Genomic DNA, 27,968 nt, shown 5'->3' on the forward strand with positions numbered 1-27,968 from the left:
GGGGAGGGGTGGAGAGGAGGGGAGCTGTTGTATGGGGGGGAATGAGGGAAGACAGAGTTAGGGTGGGAAAGGTGGTGCCCCGCCAAGACTGGGCCCAGGAGGAGGCCAGTGGTGAAGGGAAGGTACCAGCTATGGTTGGTTGGTGGTGCTCGTGAGACATCCAGTGAGGGCATCCACAGGAGAGATGGGCATGAGCCCGGAGAGCTGGAGCTCTACACCGGAGATGAGGGGTGAGGAGCCAGAGAGGGGCCAAGATCACCCAGGGGAGTGTGTTGTTTGAGAAGATAGGACAACTGAGCTAAGATCAACGGAGCAGCTACTGTGCGCCAAGCATGGTGTTCACACATTTGTTAATTCCTGAAATTCCTCACAGCAACACCATGGAGCAGAAACTGTTGTGGTCAGCACTTTGAAGACCAGGGCATGGAGATGGACATTGTGGCCCTCGGCGCTGAGCAGAAGAGCTGGCTGTGAGCCCGAGGGCTTTGCTTCCAAGCTTTCTGTTGAGAACCGGAGGCACCTCGGTGGCTGGTTCCCTTGTCACATGTTTCCACAGATCTAAGCCACAGCTCTGTGAGGGGGTAACAACATTCCTGTTTCCATGTAAGCACATGGAGGCCCAGAGACGTAGCTGCCCTAAATGACAGCCGGTGAATGGGAAAGTCAGGATAGGCCCGTCTCCGGTTCTGATGCTCGAGCTGGTTTCATGGGCACATGCTGAGCCAGGCCAGATAATGAGGGAGGCGGGGACCCCAGCAACCTGAGGTGGGGTTCAGGTGACCAGACCCTGAGTGAAGCAGAGAACAGGAAGGACGAGGGCTGGAGGGACAGAATCCGGTGACCTGTCCCTGAGCGGGGAGCCTGAGCGCCTGCAAGTTTGGTCTGTAGAGTTCTGGTCCGTACCTTCTCAGTCTCTGTCGTGTTGCCTCTCGGAGTCTGTGTCCTTATGTCTGAGTAGGGGAAGTAATACTGCCTTCCAAGAGTGGTTGTGAGGATGAAGTAAGAGACTGCACACTGGCCCCGACTGACCCATCGGTAGAAAGTGCTGGTCAAGGGCTGGGCCAGGCAGCTCCGATCAGGGCGCACACAGCTTCTCCCTGGGTCTGGGCGGGTACAAGTGAGCATTTGAAGGGTTAACCTGGCATTTTCAAGTCAGTCTACCCATGGTGAGAAAGGACTAGCCTTTCCCATTTCTAGAGAGACCTTGGGAAATGAAGACCCTTGGTTATTGATGAAGCGAAAATAGCGAGCCTCCACCTCTCGGTTCTCCTGCTGTGTAGGCAAAGGCCGCCTTGCCTCAGCCTGCAGACACCTGCGCGGGAGCCACGCAGCGGGGGGCCTGGCTCGGGGTGGCTGTGCAGAGGAAGGCCGTGGAAGACTGTCCCCTCTACACCTTCTCTAGAAAACACAGAGTGGCTGTGCTCAGGCCGCTCGGTGCTGCGGGCCGCAGAACGGAGGGCAGCCCAGCGCTGCAGCATCACCGTGAGGCTGCGTGATTCAGAGGCTCCCCGGCTTCACCGTCACGGCCTGTGCAGTGACGCTGGTGGGCTCGCCTCACAGTTCTACTTTTCACACCCACTGAGTGACATTGTCATTTGTTCAGTCTCCCAGCATTCGAACCTCTTTCTGGGTTTGTGGGATTCTACATTTTATGAGTTTTAACAGGGAGCGAAGACCCTCTTCCCTGTTGGGCATTGCAGCTGAGGCTCTGCCCGTCAGCGCGCCCATGCCAGACTTCAGAGCCAGCTGCCCAGGGGGGTGGTGTGGAGCTCCCTCTCTAGGGCGGTGGCCCCCAAATACTAATACTTCAATATCAAAACTGCGTTTTCTAAACACACTTCACATCTGGAAACAGCATAAAATTGTTGAGATTTTACTGCTGGAATAATGAGGATTAGGCAAAATGATTTCCGCATTATGGAATAGGAAACCACTCACGACAGAGAATAGGGCTGTCACTGATGGCCGAAATTAGTGCGCAGGCCTTTGGTCTTTCACTAGATTCTTAAGATCCATTTGTAGTTTTCAGGATGCTTTCTAGAGAGTGTTTGTTATACATGTGCTTCTTGGTCTCCTTATTAGAGTGCAAACATGGCGTTGAAGGCCCTGCTTGACTTAAAGGGGGATCTGCTGCCTGGCGTGCCTTCTGGGGGGTCAGAGCGAATGCAGGATGGCTGAACAGAGCTTGGATTTCTTGGGCCCTGAGCCAGACACTGTAAAATGCTTTGCGTATGTGAACTAGCTGAATCCTGTCAGCTCTCTGAAGTGCCTAGATCAGTGATTTTCAACCAGTGTGCCACAGAATTTTAAAAACATGCAATATCTGACTACTCAGGGGCACTGAGCTCTTTTCCCTTAGATTGTCAAATAAAAGTGACACCCAGCACAGCAATAGATGTCTGATGTGCGTGAATCAAAATTATACCTATTTTTTTGTCAGATCGGCAAAACACTTTGGTGTGCCACTGAATTTTAGTAATTAATTTATGTGTGCCATGAGATGGAAAAGGTTGAAAATCACTGGCTTGTATTATTGTTTTCATCTTATACATGAGAAGGAACTCAGGCACAGAGAAACTAAGTATCTTGCCAAGGGTTGCAATTCAAAGTGCCAGAATTCAAATTGGACTTCAGAGCCTGTTGCTCAGCCTTGTGAGGGGTCTCAGGGAAGGACCTGGGATAGAGGAGGGCAGATGGTGTATCTGGGACTCACGCTGTCAGCAGCGGCCAGGTGGGCAGGCTGAAAATCCCCATCTGAGCCACAGATCCACACCAGGGGGAACGAGGGGAGATGGTCCATGGGATAAAGGCCGTCTTAGAGACATTGCATCTCGGGCCGGGGAGGGCTGGTGGCAGATGGGCAGCCGTGGAGCCCAGCCCTGACCAGCTGTTGTTTTCAGAGGAGGGTGAGTGCATGGTGACAGCTGGATTAGGTGTACTCAGCCATCTCAGTGGCCATTGGGTGGAGACACACAGTGGACCCTTCTGACTAGCCCTGCTAACGCCTCCAGGCCCTGGGAGCTTAGTGTTTGCTAATCTCCATCCCCATGGCAGCAGGAGGTGGCAGGGCCATCACTGAGGCTCTGGACTCTTCCCACCTCCCCATGGCCCATGGCCAAGGAGCTTTATCCAAATGATCAGAGAACCTCCCCCTTCAGGATGACGGCACAGAGTCTGACTGGAGTGGACAGGATCCCTCCTGTTCTACTGATTTCCTCTCATGTCTTCTATATCCCCCTGGATTTGGGTCTCTTGATTTCATTTGTTTTGTCTGCCCTTCTGTCTGTTCCCTGCCTCATTTCATAAAGGATTTAAAGCAGCTCTCAAGTATACACTCAGAATAATAGAGCAACAAAATAACTATCTGAGTAGCTGGGGCCAGAGGAACACATGGGTGAGCAAACAGACATATGGAGCGCTGGGGTTCCCGTGACCTTTGAGAATGCTGCTTCTGGAACCATTCTAGCCTGTCTGACACTGTAAAGCTTAGGATGGCATTCTGGGCATATTTCCTTTTTCATAATTTGTAAGTAGTTGGTATACCTATTTGCAGAGGAGAGAGGTGTCTCATTCCCCTGGCTGGAAACACACTGAACTGCAGAAAACCTGTGAGCATGCTCCACTCTGCCTCTAAAGCAGAGTCCCAGCGGAGAGTTCTTGGGAGCAGAACATTGGTGGTTCTCACAGAGTTTGGGTGGGGCACAGATACATGAAGATAGAGAATGGTGCCAGCTTCTTGCCTGGAGAAGCCCGGAGGTGGGAGGCTGGCAGAACAGGGCAAGGGGAGAGGGGCAGCAGTTGGGTGAGCCCTGCTGCTGGCATCTGGTGGGGTACTGGTAAGTGGGACATCCCTAAAGTTCCTGTGCTCAGTTTGCACTGTGGAGCCAACATCGCTGGTACCCCATTCACCTAATGGGGCTCAGGAGTTCCCAGAGTAGGAGGCTGGGTGGGATGGGCCACAGGGCCAGGAACCGAGATGGGTGGAGAGAGGTCAGCCACAGCATGCACATGCTTATTGCTGAAGGGGCCAAGTTCGGGATCTTTGGGGAGCAGACTGCAGAACTCCTGTGTACAGGATGTTTTTTAGGGCGTGGCCCAGGATTGATGCCCATGGAAGGGAGGGGAAGCAGCAGGGTTGGGTAGAGAAAAGGCAAGCTGTGGTACAGGCCCGACAGCCTAACCCAATCCATGGGGTTCAGCCGGAGTTGAAAGTGCCTGTCAGAGCTGGCCAGTTTGGCTGAAGTCGTCACGCCCTTAATCGGGCCTCCATCTGTCACTGGGGGTGCCATTGGAAGTGTGTGGCTGGGACAAGACAGCTTTCTGCAGCTGTCCCTGGGGCAGATAGCTCTCTCAGCAGCTGGGCAAGAGGCTCTTCCTTGAGTTCGGATCTGGGCAGCACAACTTTGTGTCCACCACAGAAAGGCCCAGGGCAGAGGTCTCTGCGTAGGTTGGGGGGGTCTCCAAAGAGCCCTCCCTGGGCCCATGCAAGAGCCAGCCTGTCATAACAGATGTGACAAGCAGCGTTGGCCAGGGGGACAAGCTTCTCCCTTTCAGCTCGTTCAGTCCCCATCCCAGCCCTGGAGAGTGGAGGCGGAGTCTCAGGTGCGGGGAGGAGAAGCTTTGAAACGGCTCCGAGGTTGAAGTTTTATTACAGATATGACCGGACTTTGGATTCCTGAGAGTTGTAACTATAAAAATGGAATTTATTTTTACAACTAAAAGTATCCAGAAAGCCATGGACTCTTCCTGAGATGGAGGTTCAGGGAGATAGAGAGGCTAATCTGACAGTTGATTTGAGGCAGTAATAGGAGAAAAATAAAGTCATATCCCATTAGTACTCCAAGTTCAGCATGTTTCCTGAACTTGTCCCTCAAGAGGGGCTGCACAGAGCTGCCTGTGTCCTGGGGGGCGGAAGGGGGGGAGCACAGGAGGCGGTTGGCCTGCCCTCTGCTTGTCTGGTCTTGGGAGGCTGTGAGCCCACGTGGTGACCCAGGTTCCTGCCTGTCTGAGCGATGTGAGCTCTGATTATAGGGGGTATGAGGGCTCTAAATAACCACAAAGTACTTTTCAATCAGACAGAAAACGGTGAGAAATGCATTTTCGTTAATGCCCCAATTACCCCAACTAGGACAAAAAAATGTGTTTTGCCTGCTTCTAGGGACAGGCTGTCAGGATCCCGATTGTCCTCTCCAGGAAGTAGCTCCGTGCTCAGCTCGCACAGCCACAGGGCTGGAGGGTCCTTGCAGTGGCTGAGGCCCATCTGCCTCCTGAGGGCCCAGGATGGGAGCCCCACCTGTCCCTCAGAGTCAGGGCGCACACAGCCAGGGCGCCTGTGACAATCTGGGGCTGCTGCAGCTCACAAAGCCCTTCTGTTATACACCCCCCATGGCAATTTCAGTGTTTCTTGGCCTGCTTCAACCCCAAAAGAGCAGTTTTGCCTCCTAAACCTCTCTTGGATTGGCCCTGCCATCACAGTCCTGATTGCTGTTCTCTGGCTGCCTCTCATCTCTCATCTCATCTTGAGGGGACTATTCATTTCTCTACAGCTTCTGGTGGCTTCTGGCAGCCCTTGGCTTGTGGCCCCATCACTCTAGTCTCTGCCCATGTGGTCCTCTGTCAATGTAGTCAAATCTTCTGCCTCCATTCTACAAGGATTTGTGTGATCTCATTTAGAGTCCACCCAGATAATCCAGGATAATCTCCCCATTTTAAGGTCCTGAACTTTATCCCATCTGCAAAGATTATTTGCATACAAGGTGACATGTGCAGGTTCCAGGGTTAGGGTCTGATATCTTCGGGGGCCATTATTCTGCCTGTGCAGCCTCCTCACTTCACATCATGCTCTGTATGCACTTCACTGCGCAGACTGTGTCATTTCCACACTCTGACCTTTGTTCATGCCATCCCCTCTGCTGGAAACTGCCCCCATTGCCCCTATCCCCCACAGTTGCCTTGTAACACTCTTATTGTGAGCTCAGGTGTCACCTCCTCTAGGAAGTGCTCCTTGATACCTCTTCTCATTACCCCCCCCCGCCCCAGAGGTGCCTTGTTCTGTGTGAGCACTGGTGGCTTTCAAATGTAGTTTTTTTAATTTCTCCCCCCATTAGCCTCTAAGATGCTTAGGGCAGTTACCAGGTTTTAGACATATTTTACTTGAGTATTAATAGATTTTTGAGGAAGGCGGTAGGGGAGAAAGACTCTTGAGGAATGATTCTTGAGTCATCTGGCTTTTTAACTTAATTTAATTTTTGGCTGCAAATTTTAACAGTCTGGCTTAATCTACAGTTGGCTGGCTACGAGGGTGTAGGAGGGTGGGTGATCGGCTCCTGTGTAACATTTTCTGATTAAAATCACAGGGAAAAGGAGCTTTTAATAATAGTAATAGTAATAATAGTAATAGCAGCAAGATGGGCATGCATCTACATCCACACTGTGTCCCCCAGGGAGCCCAAGGGAGCAGTGTCCTGGATGAGCACCAGCTGTATACAGCAGAGCACACAGTTATCTTAACGAATGATTCTGACAGCCCTGTGGAGGTGGGAGTAGTTGAGGTTCAGGTTGATGCAGAGCTGGAATACTTACCCAGCCATGTCTCCACATCCTGCCCTACCCACCCCAAGCAGGCCGGAAAGAATGGGCAAGGGCACAGAGGAGCTAATTGGTTTCCAAGGCACCAATCAGACCTTTGTCCCACCTCTGAGTGTCTCCCCTGCTTCAATCACTAGTATGTGAGTACCTGGACTTTCCTCCCAGCCATGAATGAGCTGTAGGCCCCTCATTCACGAGTGCCAGAGCCCTGTCCCACTCAACCACCTCTTTGTCCTGAGGGGGAATTGAGGTCCAATTGGGGAAGGGGAGTGTGGTCTCCGGCAGGCTACGTGCTAAGTCTGTGTTCAACTGGGTCTAGACAGCAGGTGTCCTGCTGGGCAGGCCCCTGGGACACCACGCTGCCCCTCAGTTGACATTTCCTTCGGTTCAAGGGGATTACACAAATCCAAGGTGGTTTAGCTGCCACAGGGCACTATGGAAACAGCACCGTGCTTTGTCTGCCCCCTCCCTCCAGCCAAGCAGGAATGACACCGAGGCTGACTTTTCTGGCAAGACTGGTTATGCTAAATTGCAGAGCATGTGCACAGTTTAATTTGAACCTGGGTGGGCGAGGGGAGAAGCCAGATTAATTACCAAAACTAATTTCCGAGCCAAGTCAGATGTCTGCCCCGAGTGGACCACCAGCGGGGCGGTGGGGGGCATGTTACAGGGTCTGGGTGTGTCGAATGCCTATTAAAATGTTACGTGCATCCTTCAGTACACAGTTTACATAATGCCCGCCTGCAGCTTCCATGCATTGTTGATAAGCCAGCTCTTTATTTCTGTTTTTGTTGTATTTTAAGTGGTTCATTAATTAATCTGACTAAGCAACAACAGTGTGCACAGCGCCCTGTCCTGAAGGTGAAAAGGCAACAGTTATGTGGTCTTTCCACCTGGTTCCCAGCTGTTCATGGCCTCTCCCTGGAGAGAATGCTGCCGTTTTGGGGAACATCCTTCCAGGTGTCCAGCGCATAGACATTTATGTACATGTCTCCTGTCCTTTTCTGCAAAAACTAGTGGCTGTGCTCTGCACATTGTCCTCCCCCTCTATTATTATTTTTTCCTTTCCCTTTTTAATCCTCACCCAAGGATATGCTGTTTTCTTCTTTTGATTTTTAGAGAGAGGGGAAAGGGAGGGGAGAGAGAGAGGGATGGGGGAAACTCGACCATATGTGCCCTGACCGGGAATCGCACCTGCGCCTTTTGGTGTACGGGACAACGCTCCAACCAACTGCACCCCCGGCCAAGGCCCCCCCTTTACCTTTACTTAGCAGTACATCTTGGCCTGTGTCCGGGCTAACATTCCATTATATGGGTGCAATATAATATTTTTAGCTCCCTGTTGATGGACATTTAGGTTCCAATCTTTTACCATAACTCTCAGTGCCCCAGTGAATACATATCTTTGCATACTTGCTACACACGAGACAGAATATCTAAGCTGCACTGTCCAGTATGGGAGCCGCCAGCCACATGTTGCTATTTATGCTTAAATGAATTTGAATTAAATGAACTTAAAGTCCAGTTCCTCAGCCATACCAGCCCATCTCAAGTGCTGAAGAGTCTCGGGGCTCGAGCACTTCCGTGGTGCAGGGGCTTCTGTTGGATGGCGCTGCTCTGCAGGATGAATTCCCAGGCGGGAATTAGGAAGCCAGAGGTCTGTACATGTTGAGTGTTGACAGACCGCCAGCTCTCCCTCTGAAGAGGCTCTCGCTGTTTATATTCCCCCCAGTAAGAGCTGAGAGGGAGAGCACTTTTAATTCCAAACAACCATGTGGAATGTTGGGGGGAAAATGAAATGGTCCCTGTGTACTGACTCCAAGGACGTTCTGTTTCTGTGGTCGCTGCCCACATTGTGTTATTCCAGCCAGACACCGCTGTTCTCTACGTACAACGGGCACACGTGTCACAGGGAGCCCCACACTGGCTGTGCCTGTCTGAGGCTCTGCCTCCCACCACCTTGCTGTGGCTGCTTCTCCCCACTTCTCAGCCTCTTCCCTCTCCTCTTCTGAGGTGCGGGGCTCCCCCACACCCTGACTCATGGCCCACCCTGTCTCAGGGGAGAGTGCTGTGTCCCCATGAATTCCCTGTCACCATGACACAGCCTTTACCAGGGGACCAGCCAAATCTCCATTTCCTCACTTCCCATTCTCCCCGCCCGCCCTTTGGTGAGTGGTGATGTCCATGTTGCCAGATCCAGTGGGCACTGCCCAGTCCTCATCTTGCTTGAGCTCCTGGCTGATCTCTCAGCTGCAGTCTGCACTCTGCCCCTTCCTTCTTGAAGTGTTCGCCCCTTTGCTTCCGAGACGCCACACCGGCAGCCTCTGATCGCTCCATCCCGTGCCCTTGGCAGTCTCATCCTGCCACATTTACAAGCCAGTCCTCACCTTTCTCTCGCTGTCTGTTCCTCCTGAGCAGTCTCATCCCCACCATGGCTGTGATTAATTAGCGTCATTTGGGGAATGACGGTCATGCATTTTAATTCCCACTTCCTTGATTACTAATAAGATTGAGCATCTTCATGGTTTGCATTTCCAACCCTAAGGACACCCCCTGATCCATTTGGTTGTCTCGCCTGCCACCTTCTCCACAATGCCTTCCCTTCCGTCCCTTAAGCTGAGGGGCTCATTCTCTCACTCTAATGCCAGTAACATTCATGCCTCATTCGTGGACGTTCTGACTAATTCAGCCACGTGCATGTCCAGCTTCCTTAGATCATGAGCCTAAGGGGAGCAGCAACAGTGTCCCATCTGTTCCCCCAGAGCCCAGCCTGTTTGTGCAGTCACCCATGTTTGCTCAGTTTGGTTGAATGGACAATTTCTGCTATGGCAGTGACCACTCCATCTCTTTGGGCTGATACTAAGCTTTAAAAAGCAATGTGTGTATCCAGAATCAGAAAAAAAGGAAAAGAGGAAAAGAATAAAGGAGCCCAGGGGAAGGGATCTATGTGGTTTTTTTAATCATCACCTGAGGATATTTTATCCATTGCTTTTTCAGAGCGTGGAAGGCGGGGAGAGAGAGAGAGAAACATCGATGTGAGAGAGACATCGATTGGTTGCCTCCTGCACCCCCCCCAACCGGGGCTGGGGATTGAGCCTGCAGCCCAGGTATGTGCCCTTGGACAGAATCGAACCCGGGACCCTTCAGTCTGTGGGCCGACGCTCTAACCACTGAGCCAAACTGGCCAGGGCTGCTTTTTTTGTTGTTTTTGCAATGGGCATGTCAGAGCCAGGTGTAGGCAGAGACGATTAGAAAATGGTTTCTGCTAACATCCAAGTGACATTCTGCCAGCATCCAGGTACTTGAGTGTTCAACAAGCTTGTTTTGGCAGTCAGGGTACGTCTTGGTGTCAGGTGCTGGCTTGGCAGAAAGAAGGGAAAACATTGCATCTGTGCTGAAAGGAAAGAAATTGTATTTGTCTTTTTGCCTGCGGAGGAGAGAAGAGAGGAGAGGAAGGGGAAGCTTCCCTTACATAGCCAGTCCTGCGGCACCAGCTTTGAGCCACCAGAAGCAAAACTGCAGATGCACTTAGAAATAATCCAGGACCTGCTGCCAGGAAACAGGGAAGCGTGTCACACAAGCTGATGCCAACACTTTGCTTGTGCCAATGTTTGGGACTGATGCTAGGCTCTGCTGCTTCTCTGCCTGCGGGAAGTGCCAGCACACGGCCCACCTGTGTTCACAGGACCAAGCGGCCTGCTGTGAGAAGGGCCGTGGCAGCGGGACGGGCAAACAAGAACTGCTTTAATTGGTCAGCCTTTGGTGGCAGTGCCTGTCCCCCTGAGTAGGGTCCTGTCTTTGTGAGGCCAAGACCAAACAATCGAGAGGTAATATAGGTTAAGAGAGCACAGGTTTCATTGGCCACTCAGAGCCTGGACACAACAGCATGCGCCAGAGCTCCCGACAATAAAGCGTTGTGCATTCGCCAGCACTCCTTGACAGTGGCTCCTGATGGTTTGCGCCAGGCGTCCATTCCTGGGCCCAAGACCATTGATCCTGTAGGGTTCTGCGCGGGCCCCGACTGTCCAGTTACTCCAGGCCCTCTGTCTACCCAAATAAAAGCCAATCACGTGAAGTCACAGAGCAATTCTCGAGAGTCCCATGATTTTTTGCAGTGTTTACTAACATGTAGTTTTATGGCAGAATAGTGTAACTCTCTCCAGCAGTGACTTAACACAGGAAGCCTCCGGTTGGGTTTCTTTAGTCAACGGTCACAAGTTAACCTTAAGGTCCTGCTAAGGTTGGAAGAGAAAGCAGTGGGGAGACGTTTTCCCTTCTAAAATTCACATCCAGGTCATGGTCCTTCCCCCTTCTCTAACACACCCACTTTCCTATTTAGGAGGGTGTTTGTGGGTTAACTACATTGAGTTCAGGCAAATTAGTGTTTACCTGGCTGGGCACAGAGGGGAACCCGCAGTACCTTCCCCTGGGTGGCCAGCAGGCTCTTCCTGCCGGCTGGCGAGAAGGAGCAGTGCTCTGTGCACATGCCCCGCGCTTTTTCACCTGGTGATGCTCATCCTGGGCCCTTTGTCCAAGGAGGGCTCGGTCTCAAGCGTCCGCCTTTGGCTTCTGTGTGGACACCCCACTTGTGTTAGCGCCATCTGGGTTCCACACCAGCTTCCTGCACTTTTCAGTTTGGCCTCTACTCCTGCCCTCCATCCACCCCCATTCTAGAGAATCCTGTTTTATACTCTGCCCTCCCTGCTGTAGCGTCACTCAGTCTTGGGTGCTGGGGCTGTTGAAGCCCCTGGTACGTAAGGGATGGTGCCCCCTCACTGTGGGGAGTCTGTCCCCTTAGAAGATCTAGACTGAGGACAGTCCACCCACACTTAGGGCGAACTTTAGGTGCTCCCAAGGGTGAACTCTTCCACGAGTGCGCCCAGAGCTAGGAGGCAAAAAGCGCTCAGTTTGGGGCCAAATTACAAGCCGTTAATAAAAGTTGCTATGAGGAGGTCTGGGAACCTTGGTTTAGAGTCTAAATAAGAAATGTCTGAAAACAAAGAGGAAGGTGTCTGGTGAACAGCAGCAGCTCACACTTACATTTTAACCCTTCAACCTAGGGTTTCATCTCAATTCAAAATCTTTTTCAGGAGTAAGCAGGGATTACTGTTTGCAAATCTGGAAGCAAAAAACTCACAAATCACTTCAGATGGTAGAGAATATTCTTTTATTTTTTTAGAACAGGGCAGCCTTTACTGGTTGGGGTCTGGGCCACAACTGCCCCTTTGGCTACCCATGTGTCCAAGAGAGGATGGCCTTACTTCTGGGCACGTGATCTCCAGTCAGAAGTACAACGAGGGCCACCATGTGAGGCAGAGCTGTCCCTTACTGTCTGAAGGACCTCCAACAAGCCCCTCTCTGGAGGGAGCTCCACAGTGTGCTTTCTACGAGGTCTGGAGGTGGGGGCTTGAGGTCAGGTTCAGGTGCAGGCTTCCTTCCCATCACAGCCTCCGAACCTTCTTGGGGCGGCAGCCATTGTGTGGGATGGGTGTGTTGTCTGTGATTGAGATCACTTCCAGGCCCCCCATGGTCAGTCCCTTGATGGCAGACTGGAAGGAGCAGAAGGAACAGAAGGATGGCTGTGCTAACATGATGACCTAGCCTGTCCAGACAGGGCTCGACAGGGTTGGCACAGTGAGGGGGGGCAAGGTAAGGAGGGGTGGGGTGGGGAGGGACGTGGAGAGGCTCACTGGTTTTGATACCTATAACCCCAACTCTGTTCTGCTCAGAGAGGTCTCCCAACCAAACCACTTAACCATGTGTTCAGTGCTGTCTACTGTAGTCACACCTGTCACTCCCCACATGTGCTTTACCATCTGAGTACAAAGACTCCCTGCAAACCCCGACACCATTGGCATTACACTTGTGGAGCTTTACTTAAGCTGTTTCCTCTGCCTGGAATGCCCCCCCTCACCTGGACAATACCATATTATTTGTGAAAAGTCAGCAGAATTGTCACCTCTTTAGGGAAGCTTTCCTGATCATACCTGATGGGCTCCCAGCACCCCGGGCACAAGCTTCACCACTGCACCCACTAGTCTGCACTGAGAGACCCATTTGTGATTGCCCCAGGGACCACCTTTCTATCCCCAGGGCCTGGCACACAGCAGGCACTCAGTAAGTGTCTGATGAATCAGTCTAAGTGATCTGGGCTTGCTTTCAGCAGCTCAGTAGATTATAACAGAAAGTTCAAGCCCTCATGGAAATCCACTACAGGGCCACTTTCCCTACCCTGCTCTCAATCCCCATCTGTCTAAATAAAGAAGCAAGTGCACATCCTGTGGAGAATCACTGTCACTTACCAAGCGCCCTGGCCCCAGGCCTTTCACCACCACACGGACATGGGTCACACCCTTCCCTGTAGCTTTCTGGAGAGGAGCAACAAGTGGTTAGTGCCCCAGTGAGAACTGCTATATCCAAGGCTCTAGCTACTGCCACCTGAAGCAACAGGGTAATGAGCTCCAGGGAAAAGGCACCCACAATTGTAAATAGGCAGAAGACAGGAAGGGAGCACAGGACAGATGGCCACGGTGCAAGCCAGACACCAGCCGACAGCACAGAACTGTCAAGTCACAGATATCAAGTCAATTGTGATCACTTTCGCCCAGGAGACCACTGCCACCTAATGGAAATTTCTAACTATCACTCATATTTTTCTCAGGCGGGTAAATGTAGAATCTCAGACCCTGAGGAGGAGCCCTGGACTTTAAGGCTGAGCTTAAATTCCCACCTAAAAAGTGTTATCATTAGCACATTTTGAGGATCATTAATACATAGCAGTCAAGAGTTTGGAGCACTAAGCTTTGTTTGAAGGTCAAGGTTTTCCTTCAGGAAATACTTGTGGCTGGGCAGAACCAGTGTGAACTGATGGAAGGCCTGTGCTACAGTAAACAGTGTATAAGCTTTGTTCCCAGACCAAACCAGGGAGCTAAAATGATTGCCTGCCGCTGAGCAAGTCATACACTCTGTGATTGAACTGGCTCAAAAACATGGATAGTACTGAGGGTCTTCTGAAGACTCAAGATATGGAATGTGAAGTGTCTGGCGTATAGTAGATACTCAATAAATCTACCAATAGCGGCACTGCCAATCTACTTCTAGAGAGGTCTGCAACAGTTCACATTCAAATTGGTATTGCATGAGGGTTTTCACCACACATCTTCCCAAAGAGACTATTATCACCAATCCCAACCACACCTCACTGGCCTTTAAATTAGGGAGGCTTTGATAAGCCTTCAGCACCTGGCTCTTACATCTTCTAGAAGGAACCAACAAGTGTTTCACTTCTACTGAAGCTAAGAGGAAAAGAGAAGCCTTTTTACACAGACCCCTTCAAACCACTCCCAATGTTCGGATATCAAGCAAGAGTTGGCATATACCCCATTGCTTCTGAAAGTCCGGTTCACGGAGAACTGGCACCGCAGTGATCAGCTGTGCAGAAACGGGAGCATACTTCACAGGGAGCCGGAAAGAATATACACTCACCGCTGCGGCAGCTATGCCTGCTGTCTGTGCCGCGATGCCTGTGCCCTTCTTGGCGTTCCGAAACCCCTCTGTGCCACAGGAAGTGCGGGCAAGGGGCTGATTAGTGGCAGAGACTACCTGGATCTGTGTGCTGGGAAGGCAGGGGAGGCACAGAAGATAAAATTGACTGTTCAGGGACTTTAGAGAGGGCTAGCCTATGTCCTTACAAGCCCAAGTAAGGGAAAAAAAAGTCACTGCTTTTACTTTGAACTTACCAGTTAAATGTTTTTTGAACTCTTACAGGAGGCACCAGGAAGAGTCAGAATCTAAACCTCACTGAAAACTGACAAGTCATACAATCTAAGAGAGCTCTGTTATGGACAATGTTTGTGTCCCCCCGCAAATTCACGTTGAAATCCTAACTCTGAGTTATGACGGTATTTGGAGGTGGGGCCTGCAGGAAGTGATTAGGTTGTGAGGGTGGAGCCCTCAGGAATGGGATTAGTCCCTTAAAATAGGTGCTCCAGGGAGCTCCCTCTCCCCTTCCACCACATGAGGACACAGTGAGAAGCCAGCCACCTGCAACCCTGAAGAGGGTCCTCATCAGAACCCACCATGCTGGCACCCGGACCTTGGACGTTTAGCCTCCAGAACCGAGAAGTGAATGCCTGTTGTTCAAGGCAATTTGTGGTGCTCTGTACTGGCCACTGAGCAGACTAAGACGAGCTCCATAACCTGAGGGTGGTGAGTGTCATCCAGAGGGAGGGCAGCACATTGCCTCCTAGAGCCTTTCCTGTAGCCAGTGTTCACGTTAGGTGTGCTCTCCTTGTCTGGCATTTTTTCTTAAACACCTAAGATGCTTTACATCAGGTGATTTAAAAAAAAAAGACTTTTCATTAGGGAAAGTTTAAAATGTATATGAAAGTGAACAGAATAGTATATGAACTCCCATGGACCACCCAGCCTCAACAGTGATCAACTCATACCCAATTTAGCTTCATCTATAAGCCCTGTTTCCATTCCCCCCTTTTCCCCAATAATGAATTATTTTGAAGCAAACACCAGGCCCATCATTTCATCTATAAATATCCCAGTATATATCTCTAAAAAATGACTCTTAAAAAAACAACCACAAAACCATTATATCTAAAAAGAGTTAGCAACATTACCATATTGGATACTTTTAATGCTTATGACACTCCATTTCATTATCAAATTTTTAAAAAAGTGAAATAGTTTTACTAATCATTTCTAAGTTTTAAAATAAAGAATAATTTTAGAAATCCTTAGCATGCTTTCCATTTCCCCCTTGGTCACCATCACCCTGTCTCTGGTCTGAAGAACTCCCTGAGAACTCAGGGAAGAGGGAAGTGAAGAGGCAGTTATGGAGTCAGCCTGGGCTGGCGCCATCTGCTTGTTGGCCTGGCTACAGCTGCCATTCCCCTACCAGGGCCTCTTTGGTTTTCTCCACTCAACAGAAGCATGAGAGAACTGCCTGACCCTGAGACAGCCGAAATGGAGCTACAGAGTAGGTCCAGGGCACTTATGGAAGCGGAGTGAATCCTATGACATCTCCCCTGTGCCCCACACTCTTACCTGTGACTACTAACAGTCTCTCGTGTTCCTCTCTAAACTGCTGCGTGGGCAGCTATGACCAAATACTGACCCATCTCCAGTGGGAGCTGGCCTGCAAAGTTGTCACTAATGTCAGTAAGGTTTCTGTTGCTAACACACCGGTGGGACCTCCCTTAGCAAATCTTATCAATAGGATATGCCCAACCCTGTTCACATTTTCATGAAATCGGAATGAATGTTATAAAGACAGGCTGGTTTCCCAAAAGGAGGAGGGAGCCCAGAGAACATGTGCACTGGCACCACCATGTGCAAGGTGGCACCCTGGCTTCCACCCCAAGCAGGTGCCCAGGGCCACCTCGCCTTCCCCTGTGGAGGGGAAAGGAGCCTACCTAGGCCTGCCCAGGTGTCTCCCTCCCCACTTACTTGTTATAGGAGGCCTTAATGTGTGCGATTGGGATCTCTTCAAATTTTTTTCCTGCCCACCTCAGGGAGCTTTCTTGTCCTGGAATTGGAGGGTAAATGCTGCAATTAAGAAGAAATATTTCATGTAAAATTCTCTTTATGTTTTTTAAAAGCAAAGAAATGCATCACATAGTAATCAAACAGTACAAACTCAATGAAAACAGCAGCCCCCCCAACCTGCTCCTGAGTAGCTTCCCCCACCATTCCCTTTCAGTTCTGGTGCTGCTGCCCTGTCTGTGAGCACTGCTCACGCGGCCGTAGCTTGAGTTTCCCCCCTGCTAAGGCTCTGCAAGGAGGGCTGACTCCTGCTGCGTGTACTTCAGGCATGAGAAATTGCCGATCCCTGGGCCAGTCCATTGGGCCCTGACATAAGTGTGGCAGATGTCAGAACTTCGGCTGGGTAAGCTGCAGCTCTACTCCCAAAAAGAGAAGGCCCTGCCTCATGGTCTTGAACCTATTTTTTTTTTTCCCCCCAATCTATTTTCTAATTTCGGCTACAGACACTTTTTAGAAATGAAGATAAATGTGGATAAGTGCAAAGATCACAGCTCATGGCCCACTGCTCTCTTCATAACTATATATATGATTTCAGTAACAGCCTTCCAGCCCTTGGCTCTATTTCTTGACTTCCTTTTCCCCAGTGATCCTGTGTCCTCTATCCTATCCTGGCTACTTACTCCCATGGCATTTAGCCCTTGTCATTACTATACCTGCAACCCGATCATAGCCTCGGTTCCAAGCATCACACTCTGGCCACCACCTCCTGGCACATCCACTGGCTTCCTCTAACGAGAATCCTTCAATCCCACGGATCCTACCAGCTTTTCACTTTCCCACACACCCCTGAGGCTTTCAGTTCTGCCCTGACCTCAGGTAAATTTCATGGCAAAGCATTATAATCACTCCCTTGCACACCCCTCAATCCCCACCCCTACCCCCCAACCCACTTCATTGTCCTTTCCTGGCAAACCCCTAACCATGGTTAAATCCATCTCCAGCCACTTTGAGCCTGTGCATGCACCTGCACAGTTGGCTGAAAAAAAAAAATACACAGCAATGCCGACTAGTCTCCCTATATTATGGTTTCTCAGCCTCAGCACCACTGACATTTTGGGTAAGATAATTCATTGTTGTGGGGGGCTGTCCTGCACATCTTGGTTTAGCAGCATCCATGGCCTCTACCCACTACCTAATGTCATCCGTGTTGTGACAACCGAAAATGTCTTCAGGCATTGCTAACAGTCCCCTTGGAGGCAAAATCGCCCCAGGCTGAGAACTACTGCTTTATTTTACTGACTTCTAACATCAAGTAGGCCCTCAGCACTGCTTGGCAATCATACAGCACATCCCCCATTCAATTATCCACCCAGTCTCCTGGATGACTATTTTATACCTTCTTTTGTCTCCTCAAACCTGCTTCCTCACTGACAGCTGATGACCTTCACAGAGAAATAGAAGCAATCAGAATTTCTTCCAGCTCCCACTACCAAACATCTGTGCCCGCGATCTCTGCATTCTCTCCTGTTATGATGCTCCACTTGTGTGTGAGCCTCTCAAGGACATCTCTCCAGCAATGTTCCACACTAGCATCATCGTTCCTTCCCCTCTCCACCGCATCACTCCCATCAGCAAAACATGCTGTCATACCCGCAACCTAAAAGCAAACAAAAACCTCTCAAGCCCAAAGCCTCCTTGAGCTACTGCCATTTCTGTGACCCTTATAGCAGAACCCTCTTAAAGAAGTGACTGTCCCTGCTCTCTCTTCCCATCTTCTGTTCTCCTTGAACCCACTCCAAGGAGACTTTAGCTCCTATCACTGTACCAAAAATGTTCTAGTTAAGGTCTCTGACCAACTTATGACATTAAATGCAAGGAGCAAGTCGGGCATCAGCCTATCGACCGGTCATATCAGCAGCATTTAACATAACTGACCTTTGCCCTTAGGCTACATGTGAAAAAAGCCTCTCCAGTTTTTTTTTTTCCACTACCCCTCTTATGTCTCTCTTGCTGATTCTTCCTCATAAGCCAAATCTCTAAATGTCAGAGGGTTCAGTCCTTGGACTTACCCTTTTTAAAATTTTTTAATTAATTTCTTTTATCCTCACCGAGGATATTTTTCCATTGACTTTAGAGTGAGTGGAAGGGAGGGAGAGGGAGAGAGAGAAATCGATGTGAGAGAGAGAGAGAGAGAGAGACACTGACTGATTGCCTCCCTCACACTCCCCAACTGGGGCTGGGGATTGAGCCTGCAACTGAGGTACATGCCCTTAACTGGGAATCAAACCCAGGACCCTTTGGTTCATGGCCAATGCTCTAGCCAGCACTTCATAATGTGGTGCGTAAAGGCGTACCATGGGCCAGGGCTGGACTTCTGCTCTTCAGCTACACTTCCTCTCGTGATGATCTTGTACTCTCATCATAGTCTCTGGTGAGTGTCCCACATGCATATGGCCCAGATCTGTGCCCTGAACTCCGTCTGTAATAGCCAACACTGTATCTCCACTTGGATGTTCATTATGCAACTCCAACTTCCAAGCTCCTCTCGTCTTCCTCATCTTAATGACAACTCCATCTTTCTAGAAGTTTAGGCCAAAAATTTTAGGGTGTTCCTTCATTCCTCTCCTTTCTCACACCTTACATTAATAATCATGTTGGTTCTACTTTCTAAATGTATCAGCCCAACCATGCATACTGCCTCCACAGCTGTCACTCTGGTCTAAGCCACCATCTTCTTGCCTAGATTATTTCAAGTCTTCTAACAGCTGAGAAGACTTCTTGCTTCCTTACAGTTCAATATCAACACAGCAGCCAAAGAGACTCTTTAAAAATGTAAGCATGATTGTGTCAACTGTCTTCAAAATTCTCCAGTGGCTTCCCATCTCACTCAGAGAAAAAGCTTAAGTCCTGACGATGACCTCATGCGGCCCTGTGTGCATGCTACACCCCTGGCCTCTTTGCCTCCACCTGCCGTTTTTATGCCTCACTCCACACTGGCCTTATTGCTATGGCTTATAAACACTAGACACATTCCCACCATCTGTCATACTCCCATGTTTTGCTTGTTTTATATTTGCTGTCCCCTACGCACTATAACTTAAGTTCTGTGGGGGCAGGGATTTTTGTGTGTTTGGTCACCCATGTGTCCCCAACACCTTGCACAGTGTCTGGCAATGCGGAATGACCAGAACAGAATCTTGACTTAAACTCCTTTAGAAGCTCCCCACTGCCCCCGTTACAGACAAGACACTGGGCATTCTGATTCCTTCTTGTCTTGCTGACCTCACCTGCCATCTCGCACACACCCGAATATACCACGTTCTTTCACACCACGCCTTTACACAGACTGTCAGTTTTGCCCTTTCATCTTGTCCGCTGAGCTCCCATCCAGTTCAGCTGCCAGCTCCACGTTTCCTCCTCTGCTCTCACCCCATTAGCTCAGGAGGTAGCCACTCATCCTGTCGCACTTCCAAGCCCCGAGTTCTTACCTCCAGTATACTACTCATCAGACTATGATAAAGATGCTTGCAGGTCTGTCTTCCCTACTGTGGGGAGGAACCATCCTTTGTATTTGTGTTGGTGTTTGGCACATAGTAGGTTCTGAGTAAGTGCTTGTTAAGTGGATGTGAAGTACACCGAGGTGGTGCAGCGGTGGGAAGCGAGATGCCAGTTCTTTGAACTGAGCACAAATACCTCCCTAGACCTCAGACCAACTCTGAAAAGCGTAGGATAACCTACAGCACAGTGTGGCCTCCCTCTGCCGTCCCCCTTGCTGCCTGTGCTGTGCCCTGATCGCCCTCAGGGAAGCGAGCCGATCACACCTCTGACACCCGCTCGGATCCACTCTCCGGAGGCCCACTCAGCGTCCACTCTGTGCCGAGTCTCGTCTCACTTGTTCTCACAGCCTCCCTCGGCATTATATTCATTTTTAGTCAAGAAAGCGGAGACTGAGGTGAATGTTCATAATGTCGCACAGATGGCAAGTGAAAGAGTTGGGGAATTGACTGGTTCTGACACTGGAAGGTGGAGCCGGTCTCCCGAGGGCTGGACCAGAGGGGCCCTCACCTGTAGCCGCTGCGGCCCGGAGCCGGAGCCGGAGCCGCCGCCTTCTCAGCTTCCCGCTTGGCCGCCGCGTCCTGCAGCTGCTGGGCGCCCGCGTGGAGGGCGGCGGCCGGCCCCCGGGCCGCGAGCCTGCGGGACGGAAAGCTCGCTGAGGGCCCGCGCCTGCTGCCCGCTGGAGTCGAGGTGGCCGATGGGACTGGGACCGGAGCGTCCTCCCGGGTGGCCGTGGGTGCCGACGGGAACCACTTACCTGCCCGCGGGGGGCCAAGCCCGTGACCCCAGGAGCCGAGACGCCGCGCTCCTCACAACCTGCATGACTTGAATTGGCCCCAGTGGGCGCCCGTCCGCGGCGCCAGCACCATGGACGCCTGGGGGGAGGGCAGCGAGGAAAAGTCGTCTGAGTCCTCTCGTGAGGTCCGCTAACGCTCTTAGCCGCTTCGTATGCTCTGTGATAACCCCCGCTGCGATTCCCACCCGGGAATTCCCTTCCCGCCCCCGACCTCCTGACCGAGGCCTCCACCCCCCTCCACATGGAAGTGGTTCGTCCCGACCGGTCCCGCCGCGGGCGCTCCCCGCGCTGCCTTGTAGGAACGCGGGATTGGCCCAGCGCCGCCGGGAGCCGCGCTGCCTTGTGGGAACGCGGGATTGGCCCAGCGCCGTCGGGAGCCGCGCTGCCTTGTGGGGCGGCGGGGATGGCGGCGGCGGCGAGGCGCGCTCTTTTGGGGGCGGCGCGGGGCTGGCGGCGCGCGCTCTGGGCCGGCGGCCTGGGCTCTCGCCGCCTGGCCCTTGCGGCCGCGCCCTCGACCAGCGGGTCTCCGTGGCGCCTGCTGGGCGCGCTGTGCCTGCAGCGGCCACCGGTCGTCTCGAAGGCGCTGACCCCGCTGCAGGAAGAGATGGCAGCGCTGCTACAGCAGGTAGATTTGAGGTGCGGTCGCCGGGTCAGGCACCGCGAGGAACCAGTAGAGGCACCTGGGCCTGACCCCAGGCGGTCTGTGTGGTCTTGGACAGGTTGCTTCCCCTCTCAGAACTTCGGTCTACTTAACCCCGCAAAATGGTGCCGACCTTCCTGGGTCGTAGGCGCTCAGTAAAAGGTAGTTTGTTTCCTTGGCCTTCTTTCTGTCACTTAAGGCAGCTGTTTGGAGACACTTCTTTTTTCCCAGCCCTGGAGGGAAGCGGTGGTAAAGCGGACGGGCCCGGTCTCTATCCGGTAGTGGGCGGGCGTGGAGAGGAGAGTCTGTGAGGGGGGAGCGTCGGGCGGCGGCGTCGCCCCGCTTTGCCTCCCAGGACTGTGCGTGAGGCGAGTGAGGAAACGGGCAGAAACTCGGCGTAGTGACCGGGCGGGCCTGAGGTCCCCCAGGTAGTGACTGAAGAATGGTATGTTTCTACAGAATCTGAAATGCCTTCGTCTTGCCTACTGAGGGCTGTAACTATAGACTTCAGTTCAGTGCTTTTTACTTGGCGTATGCATTTTCTCTGCAAGCGTTTTCACTAATCACTCTACAGATAATCATTGAGCACTTGGTTTGTACAGACCTTGTGCTGAAATGCTCAGCGTGCTTCAGTCTGGTGGGGGAGGGCCAGTCAGTAACCAGATAATCCCGTGGCTGTGTAATTGCAGAGTCTGTTAAGGGCCCTAAAGGAAAACACACAGTTCTGTAAGAGAGTTTAACAGGGACACCTAGTTTTGATTTTATGAGAGGTGTCAAGGAATATCTCTCCAGGAAAGTGATGTTTAAACTGAGATATGAAGGAGGAGTAGGAAGTCTCCCAGGAGGGAAAGCGAGGAAGGAAGAACAGCATCTGTAAACTCGTGGGGCAGGGAAGCCCGTGGGGAGTGAGATTCCCATCAAAGGCTGACTGACTGGAGCAGAAGTGGGCCGGCCCTGCCTGCCCCAGTTCTCTGTTATTAGCCACGTTGACCTCCATTCCCATTCTCACATTTTAGCAAATGTAACTCAAGCCCAAAGTGCAGGTGACCTTTTTCTTTGTTTTCTCCCTGTGGTGGTTTGATTGTACGTCTGGTTATGCTGGGTGACGAAGTTAGGAGTCTGTCGGGTGTGCTCTAGCTCTGTTATTCTGCCTCATTTGTCCTGTTCATTGTCCCAGATCGAGATAGAAAGAAGCCGATATTCAGACCATGAGCTCCGTGCTTTTGCTGAAACCCAGCGACTGGCAAAGAAGAAAGCTGACCTCTATGATGATGAAGATGAACAGAAGATATTGCTGGTACAGGATTTGGAAGATATGTGGGAGCAGAAATTCTTACAGTTCAAACCTGGAGCTCGCATAACAGGTTGGTGGTCTTTCAAGCCAACAAGAGGAAAGGGAAAGAGGAGTATTCTGGTTCCCAAATAATGGTGCGCAATTTAAAACCTGTGAATAGTTCATTTCTGGAATTTTCCATATATGATTTAATTTGGGGGTAACTGAAACTGTGGAAAGTGAAACCACAGATGGAGAGGGAATCTACTGTGTACGTTTTTTTGAGAGCAGGAATTATAGCGCTGCCTTAAAGGAAACTGTAAAGTTCTAATCTCGGCTCTGGCAGATCACAGTTATCTTCTCTCCTCTGACACTCTTTTCTTCGCAGAAGCCGATAAAAAGAATGACCGAACCTCACTGCACCGGAAGCTAGACAGGAACCTTGTCCTGCTGGTCAGAGAGAAGCTTGGAGACGAGGAGGTGTGGATGCTGCCCCAGGCAGAGTGGCAGCCCGGGGAGACCCTCCGAGCAACAGCTGAGCGAACCCTGGCCACACTCTCAGGTGAGTTCTCCGCCACCCTCTAAACCCCATGAGATGCACTTTGGACTCAGCCAGAGGATTTATGGTCTGACTGTGAGGATGGATTTAAAGGTAAGGATTTTCCTTAGACCAGGTGAGAGTCTATCTTTGTCCCACTGAGATTTTTTAATTTAGTACGTTGATTCTTGAACAACATGGGTTTGAACTGTGCAGGTCCACTTACATGTGGATTTTCTTCAATAAATACATACAGTACTGTACATGTATTTGTTATGATTTTCTTAATGACTTTTTCTAGCTTACTTTATTGTAAGAATACAGTATATAGTACACATACATATGAAATATGTGTTAATTGGTTATGTTATCGGTAAGGCTACTTGTCAACAGTAGGCTATTGGTAGTTAAGTTTTAGAGGAGTCAGAAGTAATACATGGATTTGGGACTGTGTGGGGGCTCGGTGCCCCAACCCCTCACCTTGTTCAAAGGTCAGCTGTACATTCAAAGTTGATGTTCCTACCATTCTCTCAGCCTGCTTCTCATCTTATCCTTGCTTTTTGGTACCACCACTTACCTATTCACCCACCTAGAAGCTTCTGACTTATTCTGGAGCTCATTCCGACGTCCATAAATTCTTGAGTCCTACCTGGTCTTCTCTAAATATTCTCCTGTTTCCTCAGCTTTGGTTCTGACCCCTTCTCACCAGGGTTTCTCAACCTTGGCACGGTTGATAATTTGTGGCCAGAGAATTCTTTGTGGGCACTCTTCTGTGCATTGTAGGATGTTTAGCAGCATCTCTTGCCTGTACTCACTAGATGCCAGCAGCAATAACCCATCTCTGGCCCCTCGTGACAACCAAAGACGTCGAGACATTGCCAGATAATACCTGGGGAGCGAAATCACTGGTTGAGAACCGCTACACTGGAGTATTGGAGTAGATACCAAATAAATTCCCCCTTTTGTGTCATACCCTTCAATGGTACCAGAAGGAACTTGCTAAAACACAAATCCCTTGTCACTCCTCTACCTAGAATTCTTGCAAGGTTTCCCATAAAAGTTCAGACATTCAGGCATGGCCTACCAATCCTTTTTGTCCTGATCCCGAGCTCATCAGTCTTGCGTCTTGCCTCATTAATGTATTGTCTGCCTTGTAACCTAACAAACCTTTTGCGTTCCTTGAATAATGTGGTCTTTCATGCACCCCTGCTTTGAGGCATGCTGGTCCCTGATTGATGCATTTATTCCTCCCAGGTCTTACTGCTCAGTTTTTAAGAATCAGCTTGTTCCTTAGATATACTGTGATGGAAGCTTCACCAGGCCTCTGGGCAGAGAGGGTTACTCCTCCCTGCAGGCTCCTGTAGCACTGGTGTGTGTCCTTACTCAGTTTATGCAGCAAGCATTTACTCAGCACCTTCCATTTGCTGGCACTATCCAGGCAGTGGGGTCACAGTGATGAATAGGACATTACTCCTGCCTCCCTGGGAGCTCATGTTCTAGTAGAGAATATGCTCTTTCACTTACCCATTGCCCTGCAATTGTTTATTAACACATTTCCCTCCCCAGCCAGAATTATGACTCCCTTGGAGGTATGTGCAGTGTCTGTTCCTTTCCATGTTCCTAGCTCCATGGAGGTACTTACTGAGTGTTTTTGAGAGTGTATTTGACAGTGTAAGTGCACAAGCACTTTGCTGGCCCTGCCACCAGCTTAAGTACCTGCTAACCAAACGTCAGCAGCCAGTGTGTGCCCCCTTGGCCCTTTCCGTTGAGGGGCCTGTGGGGCTGCAGGAGAGGCAGCGCAACAGAATGAAATGGGTGGGGGCCTTTGCTGTTTGCAGCTTCTCTCAAGTCAAGTATTCATGACTGACGCTTGCTCAGCCCTGCCGCCTGTGTGCCACATGGAAAGGGGGTCCACCTAGGCACTGCACTGTTTTCCATTAACCTTCTCACTGTAATAAATCAACATGAAAGGAAATGCGTAAAAAAAATGTTGATGTTTAATAGGTGCATATAAAATAAATGGTGTTGATTTATTGCAAATTTATTAAAAGTGGCAAACACTCAAGCTATATAAAAGCATATTTATGGAAAAAGTCAGAGCCCATTCCTTTACTCCCCAGTGGCACTACACTGTCCATGTATTTCTACAAGGTAGAATTCCTAGAGGGTGAGACTAATGGTCAAGGATAGACACATTAAGGTTTTTGATAGGCACTGCCCAGTGGTCCTGCAGAATGTACCTAACATTTGAAATTTTGGGGAGTGGTATAAAGGAGTGCCTGTTTGCCTAGACCTCCTCAACATGAAATAGTCTCTTAATTTTTGCCTATCTGGTCAGTAAAAATGATTGCTTTTGGATTAGCATTTTCCTAATTGCTAGTGAGAGTCACTGCCCTTTCCATGTTTATTGGTTGTTTGCATTTCTTCCATGAACTACCTGTTCAGATTCTTTGTTCATGCTTGTAATGAACTTTTTTATTTTCTTGATTTGATTATATTTTTAATCCACTTTTCCCAGATTATAGAAAAGTAATGTGTATCTGTTGAATTAAGTGGAAATTTCAGAAAGGTATAAAGAAACCTACAAATATAATCCCACCACTCACAGATACCCACTGTTGAGGTTTTGTATTGTATGTAGTGTTGTTGTTTTTTTAATATTGAGAAGGTCAATTCCTTGTAGATGGTGAGAAACTACAGTGTCTAGTAGAATGTATTGTAGGGTAAGAAGTAATTTTCCCTTCTTGGAGGCAACCACTATTAACAGTTTTTTGTGTATATTTTTAGAATTGGCAAGCACATATTTTATCTCTTTGTTTTATCCACACATTTGGAGCATATTTATACAGAGTTACGTACCTTTTTTCTCCTCTTAATCATCTATATCGGCACACGAAGACAGCTGTTTCATAATACATATGTACCGCTGTTTGTTTAACCAGGCTGTTGCTTTTACAAATAAAGCTGCAGTGAACATCCTTGTACACTCATCTTTGCTCCCACGGGCAAACAGCGTTGCTAGATCAAAGGGTATGTATAAATAAAATGCATAACTCTTGCCACATAGAGCAGTTACACTAATTTATACCCGTTGGGGAGCGCCCATTTTTTTCTTAGCCTTGACGAGCAATGTACAGCTCAGTTGTTGAACTTTAGTAATAATATGTTGTTGTTTTAATTTGTATTTCTTTAGTAATAAGATTGAGATTTAGTAATGAGTTTGTAAGTCATTGATACTGATTTTCATGTGAACTTCCTGTTCATATGCTTGGTTCATTTTTCTTTTAGATTTGTTGTTTTTTTCTCATTGATTTCTAAGCACTTCTTATACCTTAAGGCATTTCTCTGTTGAATGTGTTGAAATATTTTTTTTTTAGTTTGTCATTTGGTCTTTGACTTTTCTATGCTTTGTTTTTTTTCCCTAAAGGTTTAATTTTTACGTAAATGTATTTTTAAAAAATTTTTGAATTTTGTGTTTTGGCTAGGTCGTACTCTCTCAAAAATGATGGAGAAAGTACTTTTATGGTCTCTCTTTCTTTAATGAGAAATTTAAAAATAGGGGAATATTCAGAAAATATTATTAAATATCCATGAAACCACCATCAAAAATGAATAAACTTTTAATGAAAAATTTCAGTGTCTGTTAAATCTTTTATCTATACGAGATCAGTTTTGATATGAGGGATGAGTTCCAGCTTTTTTTTTCCTTGTTTAGCTCGCCACTACCTTTCAGTAATTCATCGTTTCCTCATCCTTTGAAATAGTGGGTTGGGGTTATTAATCCCTTTGTTATACATTGCAGAAGTTATCAATCTATCTTTGTCTTTTAACTTTTGTTATGATGTTTTCACTCTACAGAAGTCAAATCGAGTCCCTTTCATGCTTTCGGTAAGACACTCCCTTTAAAAGGCTGATGAGTTTTGCTTTGTAGACACCAGGTGTCTTGGTCCTTCAGCAACAGGTGGTGACAGGGCTGAGTCTAGAAGCTCAGTGCTGTGATTCCCAGGTGGTGGTATTTGAACTGCATCGCTGACTTCAGTCTGAAAGCAGTAGCTTGGCGCGTGGAGGGGCCCAGTGAGTCGGCTCTTCAGGAATCACCCCAGCCCTCGCTCTCAGGGATGTCTTTCACCGTGGCCGGAAAGCACTCTCACAGATTGTGGGAGCAGAATCAACAGGTGGTGTGTCCTCATCTTGCACTTCTGTTTCTCCCCTCCCTCAGAAAACAACATGGAAGCCAAGTTCCTGGGAAATGCACCCTGTGGCCACTACAAGTTCAAGTTCCCCCAGGCAATGCGGACAGAAAGTAGCCTCGGAGCCAAAATATTTTTCTTCAAGGCACTGCTATTAACTGGAGACTTTTCCCAGGCCCAGAAGAAGGGCCATGTGTGGGTCAGTAAGGAGGAGCTGGGGGACTATTTGAAACCGAAATACCTGGCCCAGGTTAGAAGGTTTCTGCTGGACTTCTGATGAACTGGACTGCCTGTGGACAATGCTCGGACAGGTCTGCACCTGCAGCCTCAAGACACTTTGTGGCTGCCCGTCTTTGCAGGGAATATCAAGAAGCATAATGAGTTCTGAGAAATAAACGAGTGTGGGCCTTGGCTGATTTGTCCTTTGAGGGTTACCAGTTCCTCCCTCTGAAGAGAGCCAGCTCCTAGGGCGCCTTTCCTCCCCTCCAAGCTGGTGATTGAGTACTGCATTACTGTCTAGTGAACCAGCTGGCTTCTCGGGCCCAGGAAGGAAACAGAAGGAAATGAATCCAACTTCTAAAAGCCTTGCGTCCTGTGAAAGCTTCTAGGCCCATGGTGGGGGGAGGGGTCTAGGTGTGTGTTTGTGTATTAACCATTTTCCCTTCCGTTATCCCCTCCCTTTCTACTTGGTATGTGAAAGTGTATGAATCCATCATAGGGAATAATTCCTTCTCTCTTCTCTTTCTTTCTCTCATTTTATTCTTTGTTTTAAAGCATTTCATGTTTAAACTGAATGTATTTGTGTTATGGAACAGTCATGTGAAATAAACAGTCAGCTGCTTCTCTGCATTTTACAGATGGGGAATCATAGCCGGGTGTGACTTGACTGA

At 49.5% G+C, this 27,968-nt stretch overlaps 2 protein-coding genes across 3 annotated transcripts; one reads left to right on the forward strand and one right to left on the reverse strand.

Moving 5' to 3' along the window:
- Window positions 1-11,732: 11,732 nt before the first annotated feature.
- On the reverse strand, window positions 11,733-20,736 carry MRPS11 (mitochondrial ribosomal protein S11). 2 transcript variants are annotated; one of them, XM_081124644.1, is made up of 7 exons: window positions 20,657-20,736; window positions 20,399-20,516; window positions 20,152-20,277; window positions 16,051-16,149; window positions 14,074-14,203; window positions 12,891-12,956; window positions 11,733-12,137 (listed from the first exon to the last, which is right to left on the reverse strand). In XM_081124644.1, exons 2-7 carry the CDS (start codon window positions 20,461-20,463, stop codon window positions 12,030-12,032), a joined length of 594 nt encoding a protein of 197 aa, XP_080980770.1. In that variant the 5' UTR covers window positions 20,464-20,516; window positions 20,657-20,736; the 3' UTR covers window positions 11,733-12,029. The 2 variants fall into 2 exon arrangements, with proteins under 2 accessions (XP_080980770.1, XP_080980769.1); XM_081124643.1 differs by having other exon boundaries at window positions 20,649-20,736.
- Window positions 20,737-20,809: 73 nt separating this feature from the next.
- On the forward strand, window positions 20,810-27,948 carry MRPL46 (mitochondrial ribosomal protein L46). The gene is made up of 4 exons (XM_081124642.1): window positions 20,810-21,062; window positions 22,255-22,441; window positions 22,739-22,912; window positions 27,108-27,948. Exons 1-4 carry the CDS (start codon window positions 20,841-20,843, stop codon window positions 27,353-27,355), a joined length of 831 nt encoding a protein of 276 aa, XP_080980768.1. The 5' UTR covers window positions 20,810-20,840; the 3' UTR covers window positions 27,356-27,948.
- Window positions 27,949-27,968: the final 20 nt, after the last annotated feature.

The sequence above is a fragment of the Miniopterus schreibersii genome (assembly GCF_964146895.1).
Source record: "Miniopterus schreibersii genome assembly, chromosome: 22".
In the NCBI taxonomy this organism is placed as follows: Eukaryota; Metazoa; Chordata; class Mammalia; order Chiroptera; family Miniopteridae; genus Miniopterus; species Miniopterus schreibersii.

Excerpts from the sequence above, each read along its gene's own strand:
- MRPS11 (XM_081124644.1), bottom strand. The coding sequence starts at position 20,463 with ATGCAGGTTGTGAGGAGCGCGGCGTCTCGGCTCCTGGGGTCACGGGCT. Across the intron at positions 20,278-20,398 it reads GCTTGGCCCCCCGCGGGCAG|GCTCGCGGCCCGGGGGCCGG; the intron begins GTAAGTGGTTCC and ends TCCGTCCCGCAG. Across the intron at positions 16,150-20,151 it reads CCGGGCCGCAGCGGCTACAG|CATTTACCCTCCAATTCCAG; the intron begins GTGAGGGCCCCT and ends TCTTAATTGCAG.
- MRPL46 (XM_081124642.1), top strand. The coding sequence starts at position 20,841 with ATGGCGGCGGCGGCGAGGCGCGCTCTTTTGGGGGCGGCGCGGGGCTGG. Across the intron at positions 21,063-22,254 it reads TGGCAGCGCTGCTACAGCAG|ATCGAGATAGAAAGAAGCCG; the intron begins GTAGATTTGAGG and ends TCATTGTCCCAG. Across the intron at positions 22,442-22,738 it reads ACCTGGAGCTCGCATAACAG|AAGCCGATAAAAAGAATGAC; the intron begins GTTGGTGGTCTT and ends TTTTCTTCGCAG.